Source organism: Myotis davidii, unplaced genomic scaffold (genome assembly GCF_000327345.1).
Source record: "Myotis davidii unplaced genomic scaffold, ASM32734v1 scaffold134, whole genome shotgun sequence".
NCBI classification, from domain to species: domain Eukaryota; kingdom Metazoa; phylum Chordata; class Mammalia; order Chiroptera; family Vespertilionidae; genus Myotis; species Myotis davidii.
The window spans coordinates 5,703,517-5,720,109 of record NW_006288853.1 but is presented as its reverse complement, the minus strand read 5'-3'; the positions used below and the strand labels follow the sequence as shown (position 1 = coordinate 5,720,109).

The window sequence follows — 16,593 nt, the reverse complement described above, 5'->3', positions numbered from 1 at the left end:
GCCTCCAGCCCAGCCGGGAGATTTTCCACTGGAGTCGATTACAGGGGGATGAGAACTCAGAATGATTCCCATTACCCTTGGGCGGCTCGGGGCTCGAGTGAGAGGTGAAGGGGCTTGTGACCGCATTGCCATTTTGAATCTGGTGACTTCCGTGGGACTCCTTTATGAGGCTGAGATTTTGTTCTAAAAGTGGGAACTGTGTTTTGAAGGGCTGTCAGCTCCTCTTTCTCAGGTGAGGACAATAGTGTTAGGAAGGAGATAACACCGATTGCCTCCTTGCAGTCAGGAGCAGGTGGAAGAAGTGAGGAGCATGTTTGAAATCCACGCTCTAGGTCAGGTCGCTGTTAGACTGGGATCCTGTGAGGCTGCATTGCCAGGGAAGCATGGGCTTGTCCTGTGTGGTAATGAATGCAAACCCTGTTGTTTTTAGGCCTTGCTGGTTTTTTCCCTCTGCATCCCATGGTAATCACAAATGCTGAGAGGCTTCGGCGGAAACGGGCGCGTGAAATCCTCTTAGCAGCTCAGAAAACAGAGACAGAGGCTACAGAAACAGAAGCAAGCTGACCTCAGTGAGCACAGCAGCAAGAACAAGGTCAAAGTCCTCTTCAGACACTCGTGCAGAGTTCTCTTACTAGACTTAGAGTCAATAAATGGCGTTTTCCATGTCCATGTTCTGGCCTGGCCTGAGCGGGTCCAGGGAGAGGTTTGTTCTTGTGTGACACGGGGCTACTAATTCACTTTCTCAGCCTTCGCCGGGGGAAACACAGTGGCTGTGGAGTGGGTTGGGCTTTTGGGTTGGACAGCTTTACAGTCTGCTGCCTTCCAAAACTTCTGTTTCAAAGTCCCCAACCAACGTGTCCGTGGCCCCAGTTTAATCTTGGCAGAGCTAAGATTTAGACTGCAGTCTGCCTGCCTGGGGAGCCCTTTCCAGTACATATTGTTTTCAGTGGGGTGGGGTGGGGGAATAAGCAAGGATGAGGGACTACTTAAAAAGTCAGTGATAGAATCGGGCTTAGGAATCATGTGCCAAAAAAAAAACCCCCCACAAAATATTACTTTATCTGCTCCACCCTAATTAACCTCAGGATTCTTCATCCACAAGCATGGATTAGATCAGGGGTGGGCAAACTTTTTGACTCGAGGGCCACAATGGGTTCTTAAAGTGGACCGGAGGGCCGGAACAAAAGCATGGATGGACTGTTTGTGTGAACTAAAGTAAATTCAAAATAAACATCATTGGATAAAAGGGTACAGTCTTTTTTTTTTTTTTTTTTTTCTCATTTCAAACGGGCCGGATCTGGCCCGCGGGCCGTAGTTTGCCCACGGCTGGATTAGATGGTTTTAGTGCACATGCTAGATAATGAAGATTTCAAATTCTGGCACAAGGCTAGGATGTAGGAGATTTATAGAGGAGATTCTTAAGCCCTAAGAATAGACCAACTAATATTATCCTCTGGATTTTATATTCTGAGAACAACCAACAGCCACCTCAAATTGTGGGGTCATGTCTCCCCAGGATTGTTACTGGTTGGCCTCCACTTGCTTTGAGGAGGATATGTGGAAGGCAGGGCAAACAGAGGAATTGACTGTCCCTGGGTTTAATCTTGGACATGGGAAAGAAATGATTTGAAAATGATAGGAACTCTGGAAGTTTAAAAGATACCCTGGAGAGTTTGGTGGGAGAAGCTTTAATTGATAGTGCAGAAGAGAATGTGATTTTGAGAAGTATTGATCAGTGAGGGGAACTACTGTGAAATGGGTCAAGGTATTTATTTTTACTAGTAGCTACTGAGTTTCTGTCACCTCAGGTGTCTACTTTGTGCCCTTGCCTGTCCTTTGTCTAAGATCTATACCCATATTTCCTGTGGGAGCGTATCTGCTCCCTGATTTCCAGTTTACTCTAGCCCTAGCCTTGCTTTGGATCACCATGTCTGGATGATTGCCTCAGCCTATCTTGATACCACCTTCAAATCTAAAATACTCAAAATTCATCTCTGCACTTTATTTTTTAAAATATATTCTGTTGACGTTTTACAGAGAGAAAGGGAGAGGGATAAACAGTTAGAAACATCGATGGCATCGATCAGCCGCCTCCTGCACATTCCCCACTGGGGATGTGCCCGCAACTAAGGTACATGCCCTTGGCCGGAATCGAACCTGGGACCCTTTGTCCGCAGGCCGACGCTCTATCCACTGAGCCAAACCAGTCAGGGCTCTTCTGCGCTTTAGAAAGCATTAAAAAACAAAAAAACCCGCCTTTGCTTCAGCAGCTTGTATTTTTATTATGATGAGGGTTTGGGTCATGTTACCTCCACCGAAGTGGAAGGTGATTTAGGAGCTGGAGGGTGAGGGGGAATGATTCTGTAAGTGCTGTCAGATAAAGAATTTTTTAAAGAGGTCTTTTGTGCCTTTTGTTTAATGTAGACTTTTTCTTGCAGGCCTCTAGGGAAGTACCTACCCTGTAGGCTGCACAATTATTTGGGCCTTAGAGCTCTATGTACTGTCAGTACCGTCTTTGAAAAAATTATTGTTCTTTGAAAAAATACATGTATATGAACCATGTGAAATTGCCAAATGCTGATGCTGTGCTGTTATTTTGCTAAAAAACAGCGTATAGGTTCAACCTAATATGGAATTTTGCGTATTGAAAAAGATTCCTCGCCCTGACCGGTTTGGCTCAGAGGATAGAGCGTCGGCCTGCGCACGGAAAGGTCCCAGGTTCGATTCCGGTCAAGGGCATGTACCTGGGTTGCGGGCACATCCCCAGTAGGAGATGTGCAGGAGGCAGCTGATCGATGCTTCTCTCTCATCGATGTTTCTGACTCTCTATCCCTCTCCCTTCCTCTCTGGAAAGAAAACCCAATAACATATTTTAAAAAAAAAAGAAAGAAAGGAAAAGATTCTGCGATGAAGATAAATGCCAGGTGTCTGGAGTACGGGGAGCGGTGTCGCAGGGGAGAGGGCGTGGCGTCTCGGGCGCTACTTCCGCTTACGCCTGCTCTACTACGCCCCTGGGCACGTTGACGCTGGGCTTTCCACCCCCCATTTTACAGCAGCCGTAAAGTGCGGTGTCGTGACCACGCCCTTTCTCGCGGCTCTTGTGACGCAGGCGCCCTGGGCTTTTTGCGCGGGAAAAGGCAGCAGTTCGGAACTAGCCGGGGGTGCTGGGACCCACTGTTTTCGCGGGGTCCGCCGCTGGCCCCGCGCCTCTGCCGGCCATGGGGCTGCTGGAGCAGTGCGAGCAGGTGTTCGGCACCGCCGACCTTTACCGGGTGCTGGGGGTGCGGCGCGAGGCCTCGGACGGCGAGGTCCGACGCGGCTACCACAAGGTGTCCCTGCAGGTGCACCCGGACCGGGTGGGCGAGGACGACAAGGAGGGTGCCACCCGCCGCTTCCAGGTGCGCGAGCCCCTGCCCCAGCGGCCCCGGGCGTCTGTGCTGCGGTCTAATGGCCGGCCGGCCCCTCCCGGGAAGTGCCCGGAGCCCGGCCTGGTGTTTTCTACTGTTTCTCGCCGGCATCAGTGAAGGGCTGAGGGTGACTTGCATGCTCTTTCCCCGCAGATCCTCGGGAAAGTCTACTCCGTCCTGAGTGACCAGGAGCAGAGGGCCGTGTACGATGAGCAGGGGACCGTGGACGAGGACTCGGATGTGCTCAGCCAGGATCGGGACTGGGAGACGTATTGGAGGTTACTCTTTAAAAAGGTAGAAAAAGACTCTGGAGACTTTCGCGACGATTCATTCCTGTTATTTACTCAACAAATGTTTATTCAATGCCTCTGAGGCATTGAATTGTGTGTGAAGGAGGGGGAATTTGTTTGGCCTTGAAACTCTGGAAAAGCTTCGGCTGAGAAAATTTTTGGAACACTTTTTGGAGAATCAGGGATTGAGACCTGTATGTCCTTTACACCCAGTTTCAGCTCAAGCAACTGTTGTATTTTGGGAGAAACATTTCAACACCTAAATTTAGCTTTCCTAGAATACCTTTTAAAATAAAGTTAAAGCATATGTTTCTTATTTGTTTAGATATCTCTAGAAGACATTCAAGCGTTTGAAAAGACATACAAAGGTTCTGAAGAAGAGCTGGCTGACATTAAACAGGCCTACCTGGACTTCAAAGGGGACATGGGTCAGATCATGGAGTCGGTGCTGTGCGTGCAGTACACGGACGAACCCAGGATAAGGAACCTTATTCAGCAAGCCATTGACGCTGGAGAAGTCCCATCCTATAAGGCCTTTGTCAGAGAATCGAAGCAAAAGATGAATGCTAGGAAAAGGAGGGTAAGACTGAATGCTATTTATTATTTACATATTGACTGCTTCCAAAAAGAATTTGAGGATATTGACAGTAATTGAAATACAGACAAAACTGTGAAATGAGGATAAGGACTAACTCGCTATGTAGTTCTCATCTAATAAAATGAGCATATCAGTTCATCGGGAGAAACTTGTTTTCCCTGGTATATTGTGCTTCAGAGGATTTTACTACTGATTATTTAAATAATATCATCTTGAAATATTTGTCATATGGGCCGATTCTTGTACCTTTGCTGAGGCTTTTCTCAGCAGTGGGGTTCAGATACCTAGGCTTACACAGTGGTTCTCAGGTAAGGGGTGAGGGCGAGACTCTTAAAAAGAAAATACTGTGTCTGCTTAATACAGATTCCTTTGCTCTTGCCCAGGTTGATTTGTGATTTGGGTCCTGAATATACATGTTAAACTATTGCGTTTACTTTTTAAATTCCAAATTTACTTTGAGGAACACTTTTTGGAGAATCAGGGATTGAGACCTGTATGTCCTTTACACCCATATGAAACTAGGGTTGGTGGAAGTAGGGATGGGGTAGGGGAAAGAAACTCAAGGACAGCGGGGTTCTGGGAGGGAGTAGATTCAAAGTTGCAAACACCTGTGCCTCTGGTCTGGGGGAAAACCAGACTGGTACCTAAGTAACCACTGCTTCGACCTGGCTTTCGTAATGGGAACTCCATGGAGAGTATACAGTGTAAGAGGCAGATACTGCCCTTAGTCTGTTTGGCTGAATTGGGGGTGAACGTAGGTCTGCAGCATTTAGATACAAGATGACACAAGGGAAAGCTGAAGTATGTTGAGAAGTGGAATGTGTGTAAGAGCTATCGTTTTGACTCACAGGGTACCTTTATTTAGGCTCAAGCAGTTCAAGTTGGTGATTATTTTCTCAGGTGAAACTTAGCAGAGCAGTATCTAGTAGTAGGATATTAGCCTGAGAAACTTCTCTAGAGTATTGTGAGGAGGGCAGTTTTGAGAGTGATTCCAGCAAACGAACTTGGGAAGGGGGATACAATATCAAAAGAAATTGAATGAAGACTGAAAGTAGATAGTGGAAACTGGGTCTCTATTGGAATAACAAGGTCCTAATATATCATCATTCCCACTATTAAAAGTATTTATTACTATTTAGAAAATTCACTGGGGTTGGGACCTCTTAATAGTTTTAGCTGTTGCCCTGAAGAAAAAAACAACTTATTAACTTTTACCAAGGTATTCTAGTGGTATTTTGGAATCAGTGCCCTAGTAAATTTTGGCCAAAAAAAAAGTGGCTTTGAAATCAGGTAAAGCAAAGTTAAAACTGAATATGTTAGCGTTTATTCTGACTACTTGGGAAATTTTAAACTAGGGTTGCTTTCAAAGCTGCACCATCACATGCAGTAAATTGGTTTCCAGAGGAAGAATCTGAGGTGCCTTCATCCTGGCAATATTTTTGAGGACATCCTTGGTTAACCTCTCCATGCATTTTGTTTTCCTTCCTATCATCACATGGTTATTAACATGTTAAGCGCCCAGTCAGTCACTGGTGACTGACACTATATTTTCTGTCCGGAAGACAAAACAGGATGGGCGCTTAATGTGTTAATACCAAACTACTTGCTACCCCTAACAAATTGAAATGGGGAAAACTCAGAAATGCTTACTGGAATCAGAGGATATACTGCTTGCTGTCAGCAATTTTGCCTTTTAATGAATGCTGTATTAATGTAATTTTATTCTAAATAATCCTCAAATTGAAAGGGTCTTATAAATTTGCTTTTGGCAAAGGGTATATTTTTAGGATGCCATGGAGTCACATGTGAACATCTGTTTTAGGCCCAGGAAGAGGCTAAAGAAGCAGAAATGAGCAGGAAGGAGTTAGGACTTGATGACGAAGATAATTTGAAAGCACTCATTCAGGTAAACTCGGCAGCTGCCTGTGAAGGTTTGCTGCCATTGCCATTTCTTTATGTTCTTGTTCTGATTCCTACAGCTATTTTGGAGTATATGTGTAGTGTGTGTTTTTTTCTTTTAAGACCTAATTCGTATATCATATTCACTTTTTTGAAGTGTACAATTCAATGGTTTTTAATATATTCACCCAATAGTACAACCATCAGCACCAATTCCAGAACATTTCATCACCCTAAACAGAATCTCTTTACCCATTAGCAGTCAGCCACTCCCCATTCTTCCTTCCCACCACTAAGTACTTCTGTCTCTTTCAATAGTCTTGTGTTTTGAAAGCTTGTGTTTTAACTCTCAAACAGAACAGACAAAAGGATCGACAAAAGGAAATGGACAATTTTCTGGCTCAGATGGAAGCAAAGTACTGCAAACCTTCCAAAGGAGGAGGGAAAAAAACAGCTCTCAAGAAAGAAAAGAAATAATGGAATTTACTCTTCAAAGGTCGTTAGAGGTTAATTAGTGCCATTGTAGGAAAGGTAAAGTCAAGATCTGAAGACAAAAGTCAGTTCAACCCTTGGGAAAAATTCTCTTCCACCTAAACTATTCAGATTGAGAATGTAAACCAGTCTCTCAACCTGATCTTTTATCCTAGAAATCCCCTGACAGTCTGTGAAGTCCAGTCCTCCTGTGAAGGAATTTGGTGATGGTCATTGAGGAAAAAGGGGGAGGTTGGTATACTTCTGACAGCGCTTGCTTCTATGGATCTTTTGTACAAGGAGCTTTACCTAGAATGTGGATCTGTCCATACTTCCGTTACCAGCTGTCATTTTGCCACAAGAATGAGCTGCAGTGTTCAGAGCGATGTGTGTTTGTTAGAACAAGTACGCTACTTGGCTAGAATGTCTTCAGAAAACTTGCTGGACATTCTCTTCTAAATACTTGACAGTGCTTTCAGTCTTAAAACTCTTGAATACATCCTCTCTTTTTGTTTTTGTTTTTTTACTCAAACAGGTTTTTGTACTCTTTGCTTCAGGTATAGGAGAAACAGATGTTCACATTACTTCAAGCATCTTTATGACTTAATACATGATTAAACTAAACAAGTAAAAAATGACTTAAATTTTTAATGATCACTGGGATATTACTGCTGAACGTCCTTGGGTAGGTCACTAAGCTTGTCTGAACTTGTTTTCTCATCTATGAAAGGGTGAGGGAGTTTGGGTAAACGACTTCTTAGAGGCTCCCCTGACTTAATGCTAACTCGGAAAGGCAAGCCATCAGTGGTTTGTTTTCATGCGCTTGTGGTATTGATTTGTGAAAATAGTACAGAGATTTTCATTTATATTTAGTCAGATTGTTTGTATTCATTAGAATATGTGGAAGTTTTTAGGACTGTTCAACTTAAAATCTCTGCTTTTAGACTAATATATTCAATGCCATATGCCCGAAACAAGCCTGGTACCTTTATGTATCATGATTTATCAGCGATATAAGCACATGACATGTTTTCAGTTTGTGATTATAAACAAGGTTAAAAAAATACTCTTTAATTGTATTAAAATATAATTTAATGCAGATTGTTTGAAGCATCTTTCTTCATATAATAGCATTAGAACACTTTGATATAAAAAAATTACCCCAATTTATGATCACTTGAATTTATCCCTCTGAAGATTAACAATAAGATTAAAAAAAAAAACGGTATGATCATCAAAACTAAAGTTCAATGAAATTTAAATAAAACAAATTTAAGCCATAGTTAAAACCATTGCTGCATTCATGAGTACACTCAGGAAAAGGTCCGTGGTAAAATGAGAAGAATGCCGAAGTTCTCTACTTCTGCTCTTAGGTTATGTTGATACTGGAATAATCGCCAGGTGTCTGAAATTTTAGGGAATTGTATCTTGCTGGCTCACTAACAGAAAGATTCTATAAATTTTTTAATTGACTTTTAGAGCTACAGGAGAAAGTCTGGCAAGTTGAGTTTAATATTTGGAAAAAAATGTGACCACTAAATTACTTTAAGAAAGAAGTGTAATCTGATATTAAGCAGGCAGGCATTGTGAGGTTGAGCTGTCCTATCTGAAAAAAGTAATATGCATTACATATGCTACTTTACACTAGTGTTCAACATTTTTGTTTTTAATTAACCCTTCCATATCTTTCTGCTTATGGGATTGGACATGCAAAGAGAAAGCTTTAGGAATGACATCTGTTTGATGAGTAGCTCAAATTTTTGTCAGTCCTGTCTCCTGAAAATGATTCAAAACTGAGTACAACTCCAGAAATTAATATAAGCAGTATTCCAATGCCAGTCACAGCTTAATGTTATTAATCATTTGCTGTTTTCTGTGTATTTGTACTTTCAGAGAATCCTATAATAATTGAACTGTTCATTGTTAACAGACAACATGAGCAGTGATTTGGGAGTAGTTATTCTTTTTGGGTACAGAACTTTACTGTCTAGTGGAATAGTTAATGCTGAAAGAAGACAGTAACTGGGGATAGAAATAGTACCCATATAATCTTTGGCAGATACTATGTTTTCTCAGTCAGTTTTACCAAAATAACTCTTCATGAAGATAGCTTCAAGTTGTCTCTTGTAAACAAACTGCATCACACGATGAGTGAACACTGATTTATGAAGTCTTCCCACGTGTTCCCTGTAGCCTGAAAGAGATTCTCATTTTCTCTAAGGTCCCTGCCTGGTTCTAGAGATTGGTCCACTTCTGTTTGGAGTTTTTGTAGACCCATGTGATTGAGAACCTGTCAGACAAAGGACATCACAGAGTAACATTAGTAGACAGTCTAGATTTGGTAAACTCAAATTCATACCTAAGGGCTTTGCTGCTCCAATAATCAGCTGGGATTTAAATTTGGAGACTGGGAACAAGTAGTAAAGTATATATTTACCAAGGCAATAAAAACCTTGCATATTTTATGGAAAAACAAAAATCTATACTAAGATATGAAAGCAGTAACAGTTTTAGAGAGGAGTCCACTAATTGAAAAAGACTAAAATGTGTTTCACGTAAGTAAATGTTACACTAGTTACACCTGACCATCAGCATGGCTGAATGTAATAACTTAGCTCAGAGGCAGGATTGCTTCTCTGATGACTGATCCAATAAAATACTCCATTGAAAGTATTCAAAGACTACCTCACTGCCACTAGAAACTGAACTAGGAGAATTCACTTGGACTACAGAGATCGTTGGAGGCAGGTTATTTTTTAATATATGAGCTGATGAATCTTATTAACAGCAAACACCAACTACCCCATTTCAAAGTTTCACCTACAACATAAGGAGAATGACCTGGTTGTGGTAAGAAGATCATTTTAGGAAGAATTAAGACATTCTTAAATTTTCTCCCACCACTTATGCAAAAATAGAAGCTACAGAATATAACTTAGAAACCAAAAAGTAAATGGGAAAGACTCAGACTCAGCAGCATATCTTGACATTTTAGAGTTTCTTTTGTCTTACCTTGCCTAGCAGGGTAACTAACCAAAGCATTTAATCTATAGCAATATGAATTTTGCCTACATAAAGCAGTGTTTAAATGTTAGGAAAGTGATTTATTTGGCTGAATTATTTTTAGATTTAAAAAAGTTCTGTATACTTTGCCAAAGTGGTGAGAGGTTGATTTACATATGAGAAAACAAATCCAGAATTTTTTGGCTCTGAACTATAGCGCTCTTCTCTTTTTATTATACCCCATCTTCCAAAATGAATTTGAGGTGACTTAGAAAATGTAGGAAAACAAAATATAATAAAACCCGGAGGAAAGGAAAATAAGATAGGAAAAAATATATAAGACAAAGAAAGGCAGGGTCTTAACATAGCCGCATAGTAGTAAAATAAGTCATGGCCCCACCTGTCCCTCCGTATCCCCTACCAGGTCGGGCCTGATGAGGATACTCAGCAGCACATGAATGACGATACTGCGTGTCCGGCTGAAAAAAAAAGTGGAGACACTTTTTTCAGTGCTATGTCTCCCAACAGATAATATGTTAGTAGATTTACAAGAGAAAACCTTGAAATCAGACAACAATTTAAATGGCATTATCTGCTAATCCTATAGATAGGTTGGCTGAGTGCATACTGTTATATTCCAAAGAAAAAATCCCAAGCCAGAAGCCCATAAAGCCATTTGTTAACTTGTAAAAATGGCAAGTTCTATAATTTTGTTAATATGCCTTTAAAAAATCTTAGCATTGATAAATAACCCATGTGGTTTAATGTTTCTAAATATAATTGGCTGCCCAGGGAATGTCATCCAATTTCTATTGCCTGCTGACTGTTTAAGACAACAGAACAGAGCTTTTTCAGTAGCATTGAAATATCCATGACTTGTATACTTGATATAGGACTCTCGATATGAATCTCAAACATTACAAAGTTACCACAAGGGATTTAAAGATTTTAAGGTCTGACTAAAATATTAAAATGCAAAATAACGAAAAAAGCTACCCATGCCATCTCGCTGGCACTTCTGGGATAAAAGAAACCTCCCTCAGTTCCATGTCAGAGCACTAAAATCAAGAGATTTCAGGAATTTTTTTCTGGTGAAGCCCCATGTTTTTGATCAGGTGTTAGCACAAACTTCGTATTTGTAGAGGGCCAGATTGTAAATGTTCTAGACTTTGAGGCACACACTGCTGCTGTTGGACCTACTCAACTCTGCATTTGTAATGGGAAGCAGCCAGAGACAGTATGCGAATGAGCGTGGTGGCTCTGCCCTCATAAAACCTAATAAAACAAAAGCAGGTAGTAAGTCAAATGGCTCAGGAACGTAGCCTATGGACTCCCGTTCTAGGTGAGAACAGTGCTGGTCTGGCAGTGCCTGGCCAGGCCTCTGAACTAGTGCTCTCAGTTACATTGCACTACTAGCTCATATCCCTTTCATGAGAGCAAATTGGGAGAGAAATGGCGATGGTAAGACATTTTTACTTTTATTATAAACTATGAAAATGAAACTGAATTTTTTTCAGGTGTTCAGCTTTACTCCTAAGGTAACCAAAATTAAATATTTGATATGACTCTAGCTATCCTATATAATAAAACCCTAATATGCAAATCAACTGAACAGTGGAACGAATGGTTGCTATGATGTGCACTGACCACCAGGGGGCAGATGCTCAATGCAGGAGCTGCCCCCTGGTGGTCAGTGTGCTCCCACAGGGGGAGCACCTCTCAGCCAGAAGCCAAGTTCCCTGCTTCTTAGCACTAAGGACCCCTTGGGGGATGTCCAACTGCCAGCTTAGTCCCGCTTCCCCCAGGAGTGTGGGCCTAAGCCGGCAGTCTGAGGGAGCCACCCTCCCCCCCCCAGTGTACAAATGTTGTGCACTGGGCCTCTAGTAGAATATAATGATTAAACACTGCTTAACAAATGATCTGGATCAAATTATGAGAATATAAATGTAATACAGGTTTTCAAACGTCTTAGGATTCACATCTAGTAAGAATTAGAAATGCTCAGAGTTCCCTTTTGCCCATGTTTTAGATGAGTCTCACCCTAAGTCAAGCCTTCTGAGGTCTATTGGGGTGAAGTGTTCCCCCCAAGTTTATATCTGCCTGGGACTTGTGAATGTGACTTTATTTGGAAATAGTATCTATACAGATATAATCAAGTTAAGTTGAGGTCATACTGGATTAGGGTCACACTGAATTTCAGGCCTAAATTCAGTGACTGGTATCTTTATAAGTAGGAATTGGAGTGAAGCATCTGCGGGCCAAGAAATACCAAGGACTGCTGGCAGCCATCAGAAGCCAGAAGAGATTCTTCCCTAGAGTCTGCAGAGGGAACATGGCTCTGCCAACACCTTAATTTTAGACTTTTAGGCTCTGGAACAAAATAAATTTCTATTGTCTTAAGCCACCCAGTTTGTCATAATTTGTTATGACAGCCCTAGGAAATTAATAGTGTCCGTCCATTCATTTATTCTCATTCTAGTGGAGGAAAGATTGTATGGTGTTTTAGGCTCTAACAGTTCCAGAGTTATGAGTTGGGATAAGTGGGCTAAACACCATCCTGAAAACTGGTATAGGTTGTGCAGCCACGGGTTCCTGGGCTGTAAGTGTGGCCCCAGGCACTTTCCTGGCTCAACAAGCCCTCTTGTCACAAAGCAGAGGAGGTGGGGCTGAGCTCCTGGTATACAACTGGGCAAGGTCAGTGCATGACCAATCTCTCAAACAGGTTTTTCCTATTACTTGCTTAAAGGTAAAGGGCCAGGAAATGTACGAAGTAGTAAGGCAATGTTAGCATCTCAACTACAAGCCCATCCACCAGTCCACATCATCATCTGATACCACTACTGGTATGATTCCATGAGAGCAGCATTAGAGAATGAAGTTATGCTGATCTGATATGCATTGGTGTTTAACACTTTTTTTTTCTTTTTCTGCTTATTCTCAGAAATATCTAACTTTAATTTTGTTTAGAATTTGTAATTTATGCATCAGGCGTTTGTGTGTGATACATGCTGCTGAGTTGGCACTGACTCCTGGTGACCCTATGAATGAGTGGTGTCCACAGTGTTCTGTCCTCAGCAGCCCTGCTCAGCTCCTGTCCACTTATGCCTGTGGTTTCTGTTATGGAGTCAATTCATCTCATATTTGGTTTTCCTCTATTCCAGCTGCCTTTTATTTTTCCCAACATTACTGTCTTTTCCAAAAAACCCTGACCTCTCATGTGCCAAAAATAGGATAGCTTCAGTTTGTCATTTTGGCCTAGAGTGATATTTCAGGTTTAATTTATACTTTACCTTATTCTATAAGTTAAAAAAGTGAGTTGCAAAGACCAGTTAGAATTTCAACAAAATGTACTTTCAACACTTTTTATTGTTAGAACCTCAACTTTTAGCTTGGAGTTGATAAAGCCACTATGTAATGTCTTAAGTCTACCAAACTAGTTTTTTCCTTTCCCCAACTACCAAGACCATAGAGGAAACATGTAACTACCAGAAATGACTGAGTTGTATTGGGCCTGGAGAAAAAGTCAGGTAAAAGGAGCCTCTCCTGGGGCTGCTGATGTTTAGGCTCGTTCACCACCGCACTTCGAGCTCGATTAGAATCGCCATGGGTTTTCTGTGGAGGAGGCAAAATTACAGAAACCATCAAAACCATTTATTGTGCATGTCCTATATCAACCCTACTGGGTATGGTAACTGCAGGCCAAGTACCTCCAATTCCATTGTCATTAAATAGAATTAATTATGTACTTTTGATAAAATATAGTATAAATTAAGATCAGAATACAAATCCTACCGAATTATTATTACCCATGAGGAAGCACATGGAAAAGCAATAGGAAAGAGACATACCGTTTGCCTTTGTGTCCCCATAGTGCCCATGTGTTCCTCTTCAGCTGTGCCAATAGGTGGCAGCAGATTATTTCGACTCAGGGGCATTGGTGAGGGAGAAGAGAGGTAATTGCCCATCACTGGGCTGCAGATCCCACCAGTGAACACCAGGACACGAAAGCATAAAGTTAGAACAATACAAGAAAACTGATCAGAATTAAAAAAAAATTGAAACATGAAGCACACAAAGCTTTAAACTAAGTTTTTAAGTAATGAGATCTCAATAAAAGGATTTTGGTTTTTTTTCATAGTATTTCATAATTTTTGTTGAAACTATCCTGGACACAGAGCAGAAGTTGAATCTTTCACAGAAAACTAGAACAAAACAGCTTTTCCTATCTGGTGTTGCAGTTCTCTATCAATAATGGATTTGTAATTTCACATCTGATGGATTTCTCCACTGTTCTGGGCTTTCTGATTATCCTTTTAACTAATAACTATAATCCTCTGTAAAGCTCCTAAACTTGCATTTTCTTCCATGGGATTTGGAACAGTTTGCTATATTACTCATACCCAAAACAGTACTTAGAACTGAATGATACTTTCTTGTCTCAGAAAAAAACAAAGCAACTTCTTTTTCCACTTTGAAAAAAAGCATTGTCAGAAGGGATGAGAGATTAACTATACATCAATACCACTCATCCCTAAATGAATCTATAGCTATCTCGGTATAGACATAGCCTCAGCAACATAATAAAATAGTGATCATGTGAGGTGTAACCCTGGTGTCCTGATAAAGACTTTTGGTGGTTTTGGACATTTCTTTTAGTGAGTCTATTTGAATAAATTATAATGAGAAACTGAGAAATCAAAATCAAGAAATAACATGTTGGGAGATAAGTATAGTGACATGTACTTAATTCAGAAGCTGAATTCACAACAGAGTTATCGCTTATTATTTCATACCTTTTATCATAGTCTTAGAAATAAGCTGTCCTAAGATGTTTTGTGAATTAACTAAAGAATTTTATTTTAGAAATTGGCTTATACGTATTTTTTGTACAATGAGGCTCAGAGTGTCCACTGAATGAAGGGTGGGGAAAGGGGATAGAATATGTTCAGTATTATTTCCTAAGAATTACTAAGGGATATTTTCCTGGAATATAAGCTATAAGCAACTACTTCTCTGAAGTTTATGCAGTTTTAGTTGCCAATGGAATAAGCAGTACCCAATGACACAGAAAAACATTAAAGAAGAATTACGGTAACTATTATTTTGGGATGAATTTCACTGAACATGTTCCCACTTTAATGTTGAATAATACATATACATATATCTATATTATTATATATCTTTTATTTCTTTGGTGTCACGAAGTATTCTAGCCAACATTTTATTTGTAGAAATAGAAATCTCTAGCTAAATCAACAGACCCAGTATCTGTATTTAATTAATATTTAAGCTCATTTTTAAATCTGAGGTGGATTTAAACCAGTGTGCAATCATCATAAGAATACGTAATGATAGTTTCTATACATATATTTCAATATTACATTTAAATTCATTCTGTATGTAAAGTTCTTGATTAGTTGTACTAGTTTCCAGAAATTCTGTTTTTGAAACCTACATTCGGGATCCTCTGAAGATTTCTTCTGTGGGTCTTGGAGTTCCAGCTTGTGAGCGGCTTGTGCTGATGGGATGAAGGGTGCGTGGTGGGGGATTGCGTCTCCTGGCGGACTGCACTGTATATGACAGAGATGATGTACAAAGCTCTAGGGCTCGATTTGACCAATTTCGGTTTGAAAAGATGGTACTGGACCCAGGCCTCATAAGTAGCTTGTCATCAAGATCTCTAGTGGCCAAATCAGAAACCCACAGTGAAATCAAGATTACTCTGTACCGGGAGATACAACTCAAGGGTAAAAAACAGACTATAAAATACATTCAAGGGAGAAAAGTGCAAAAGTAAAAATTGTTCAAAAGTAACCTAGTTTTCCGAAGTTACATAATGTAGCTCAGGCACAAGAATGTGTTCTTAAAGGGAGGACATGATGCCCTGGCCCGTGTTGCTCAGTTGGGCATTGTCCCGTGCACCGAGAGATTGCGGGTTCTGTTCCCCATCAGGGCACATGCCCGAGTTGCAGACTGGATCCCCGGTAGGAGGCAGCCGAGCAATGTTTTGCTCACACGTCGATGTTTCTCTCCCACTCCCTTCCTCTCTCTCTAAAAAGCAATTCAAACATCTTGTTTTTTTAAAAAAGGGACATGATTTCAGTTGTACATGTAATTCAGTAGAATGGAGATTTGGAAAATCAAGTCCTTTATCCACCTGGCCTCACCGTCACTTTCTTCAGTTACTAGCGAAGGCGAATCTGAAAGGTACCTTCTCTGAAGTGCTTCCCAGCAGTTTACCTCAGGGACTGAGATTCCCACCATATGTCAAGCATGGCCTTGTGCTACAATAATGGCATCAGAAAGACAGTTGAAAGGTAAATATTGCTGCTTGGGAGCAATGTGGCTCCCACTGCAGAGCTTAAACTGCTGAGCTATTCTGGAGCTTGCATGGGTAGAGGTTTGGGTTCTTTGGAAATCTCAGAGCAGGCAAAAGGTCCAGAGCCTTGTGCTGCCAAGGGCAGTAGGACCACATTTGCATAAACAACTGTGAAACACATTTTTAAAAAATAAATTTTATTGATTTCTTACAGAGAGAAAGGGAGAGGGATAGAGAGTTAGAAACATCAATGAGAGAAACATCGACCAGCTGCCTCCTGCACACTCCCCACCGGGGATGTGCCCGCAACCAAGGTACATGCCCTTGACTGGAATCGACCCCAGGACCCTTGAGTCCGCAGGCCGATGCTCTATTCACTGAGCCAAACCGGTTAGGGCAAAACAGACATTTTTATGTTAGTACTCGGTTATATAAAATACCTTTCCCAAATAGTTCAGTAGCTTAAACTCTGCCCTGCAGATTCAGGATTATTGTATTTGTTTTTTAAGCAGATGAGAGGATGTTTGGCTCTATTGTAAGGCACCTAAGAAGAGAGTATTTGCACAATGAAATGAAGGGGAAATGAAAGCTCTGCCATGTACTTTG

General features: G+C 41.0%; 2 protein-coding genes across 2 annotated transcripts in view; one reads left to right on the top strand and one right to left on the bottom strand.

Moving 5' to 3' along the window:
• The first annotated feature begins 2,934 nt into the window (after positions 1–2,934).
• Positions 2,935–7,764, top strand: DNAJC9 (DnaJ heat shock protein family (Hsp40) member C9). The gene is made up of 5 exons (XM_006760973.2): positions 2,935–3,398; positions 3,561–3,701; positions 4,023–4,277; positions 6,118–6,201; positions 6,552–7,764. Exons 1-5 carry the CDS (start codon positions 3,219–3,221, stop codon positions 6,669–6,671), a joined length of 780 nt encoding a protein of 259 aa, XP_006761036.1. The 5' UTR covers positions 2,935–3,218; the 3' UTR covers positions 6,672–7,764.
• FAM149B1 (family with sequence similarity 149 member B1) overlaps positions 7,740–16,593 on the bottom strand; it is a 43,197-nt gene continuing 34,343 nt past the window's right edge. Inside the window, exons 10-14 of the mRNA XM_006760970.2 lie at positions 15,124–15,348; positions 13,517–13,640; positions 13,155–13,280; positions 10,069–10,147; positions 7,740–8,955 (exon numbers count right to left, since the gene is read on the bottom strand). Of these exons, the coding sequence (XP_006761033.1) occupies positions 8,882–8,955; positions 10,069–10,147; positions 13,155–13,280; positions 13,517–13,640; positions 15,124–15,348 (628 nt within the window). The 3' untranslated portion in view covers positions 7,740–8,881. The remainder of the gene's footprint in view (positions 8,956–10,068; positions 10,148–13,154; positions 13,281–13,516; positions 13,641–15,123; positions 15,349–16,593) is intronic.

Excerpts from the sequence above, each read along its gene's own strand:
- DNAJC9 (XM_006760973.2), top strand. The coding sequence starts at position 3,219 with ATGGGGCTGCTGGAGCAGTGCGAGCAGGTGTTCGGCACCGCCGACCTT. Across the intron at positions 3,399-3,560 it reads GTGCCACCCGCCGCTTCCAG|ATCCTCGGGAAAGTCTACTC; the intron begins GTGCGCGAGCCC and ends CTTTCCCCGCAG. Across the intron at positions 3,702-4,022 it reads GGAGGTTACTCTTTAAAAAG|ATATCTCTAGAAGACATTCA; the intron begins GTAGAAAAAGAC and ends TTATTTGTTTAG.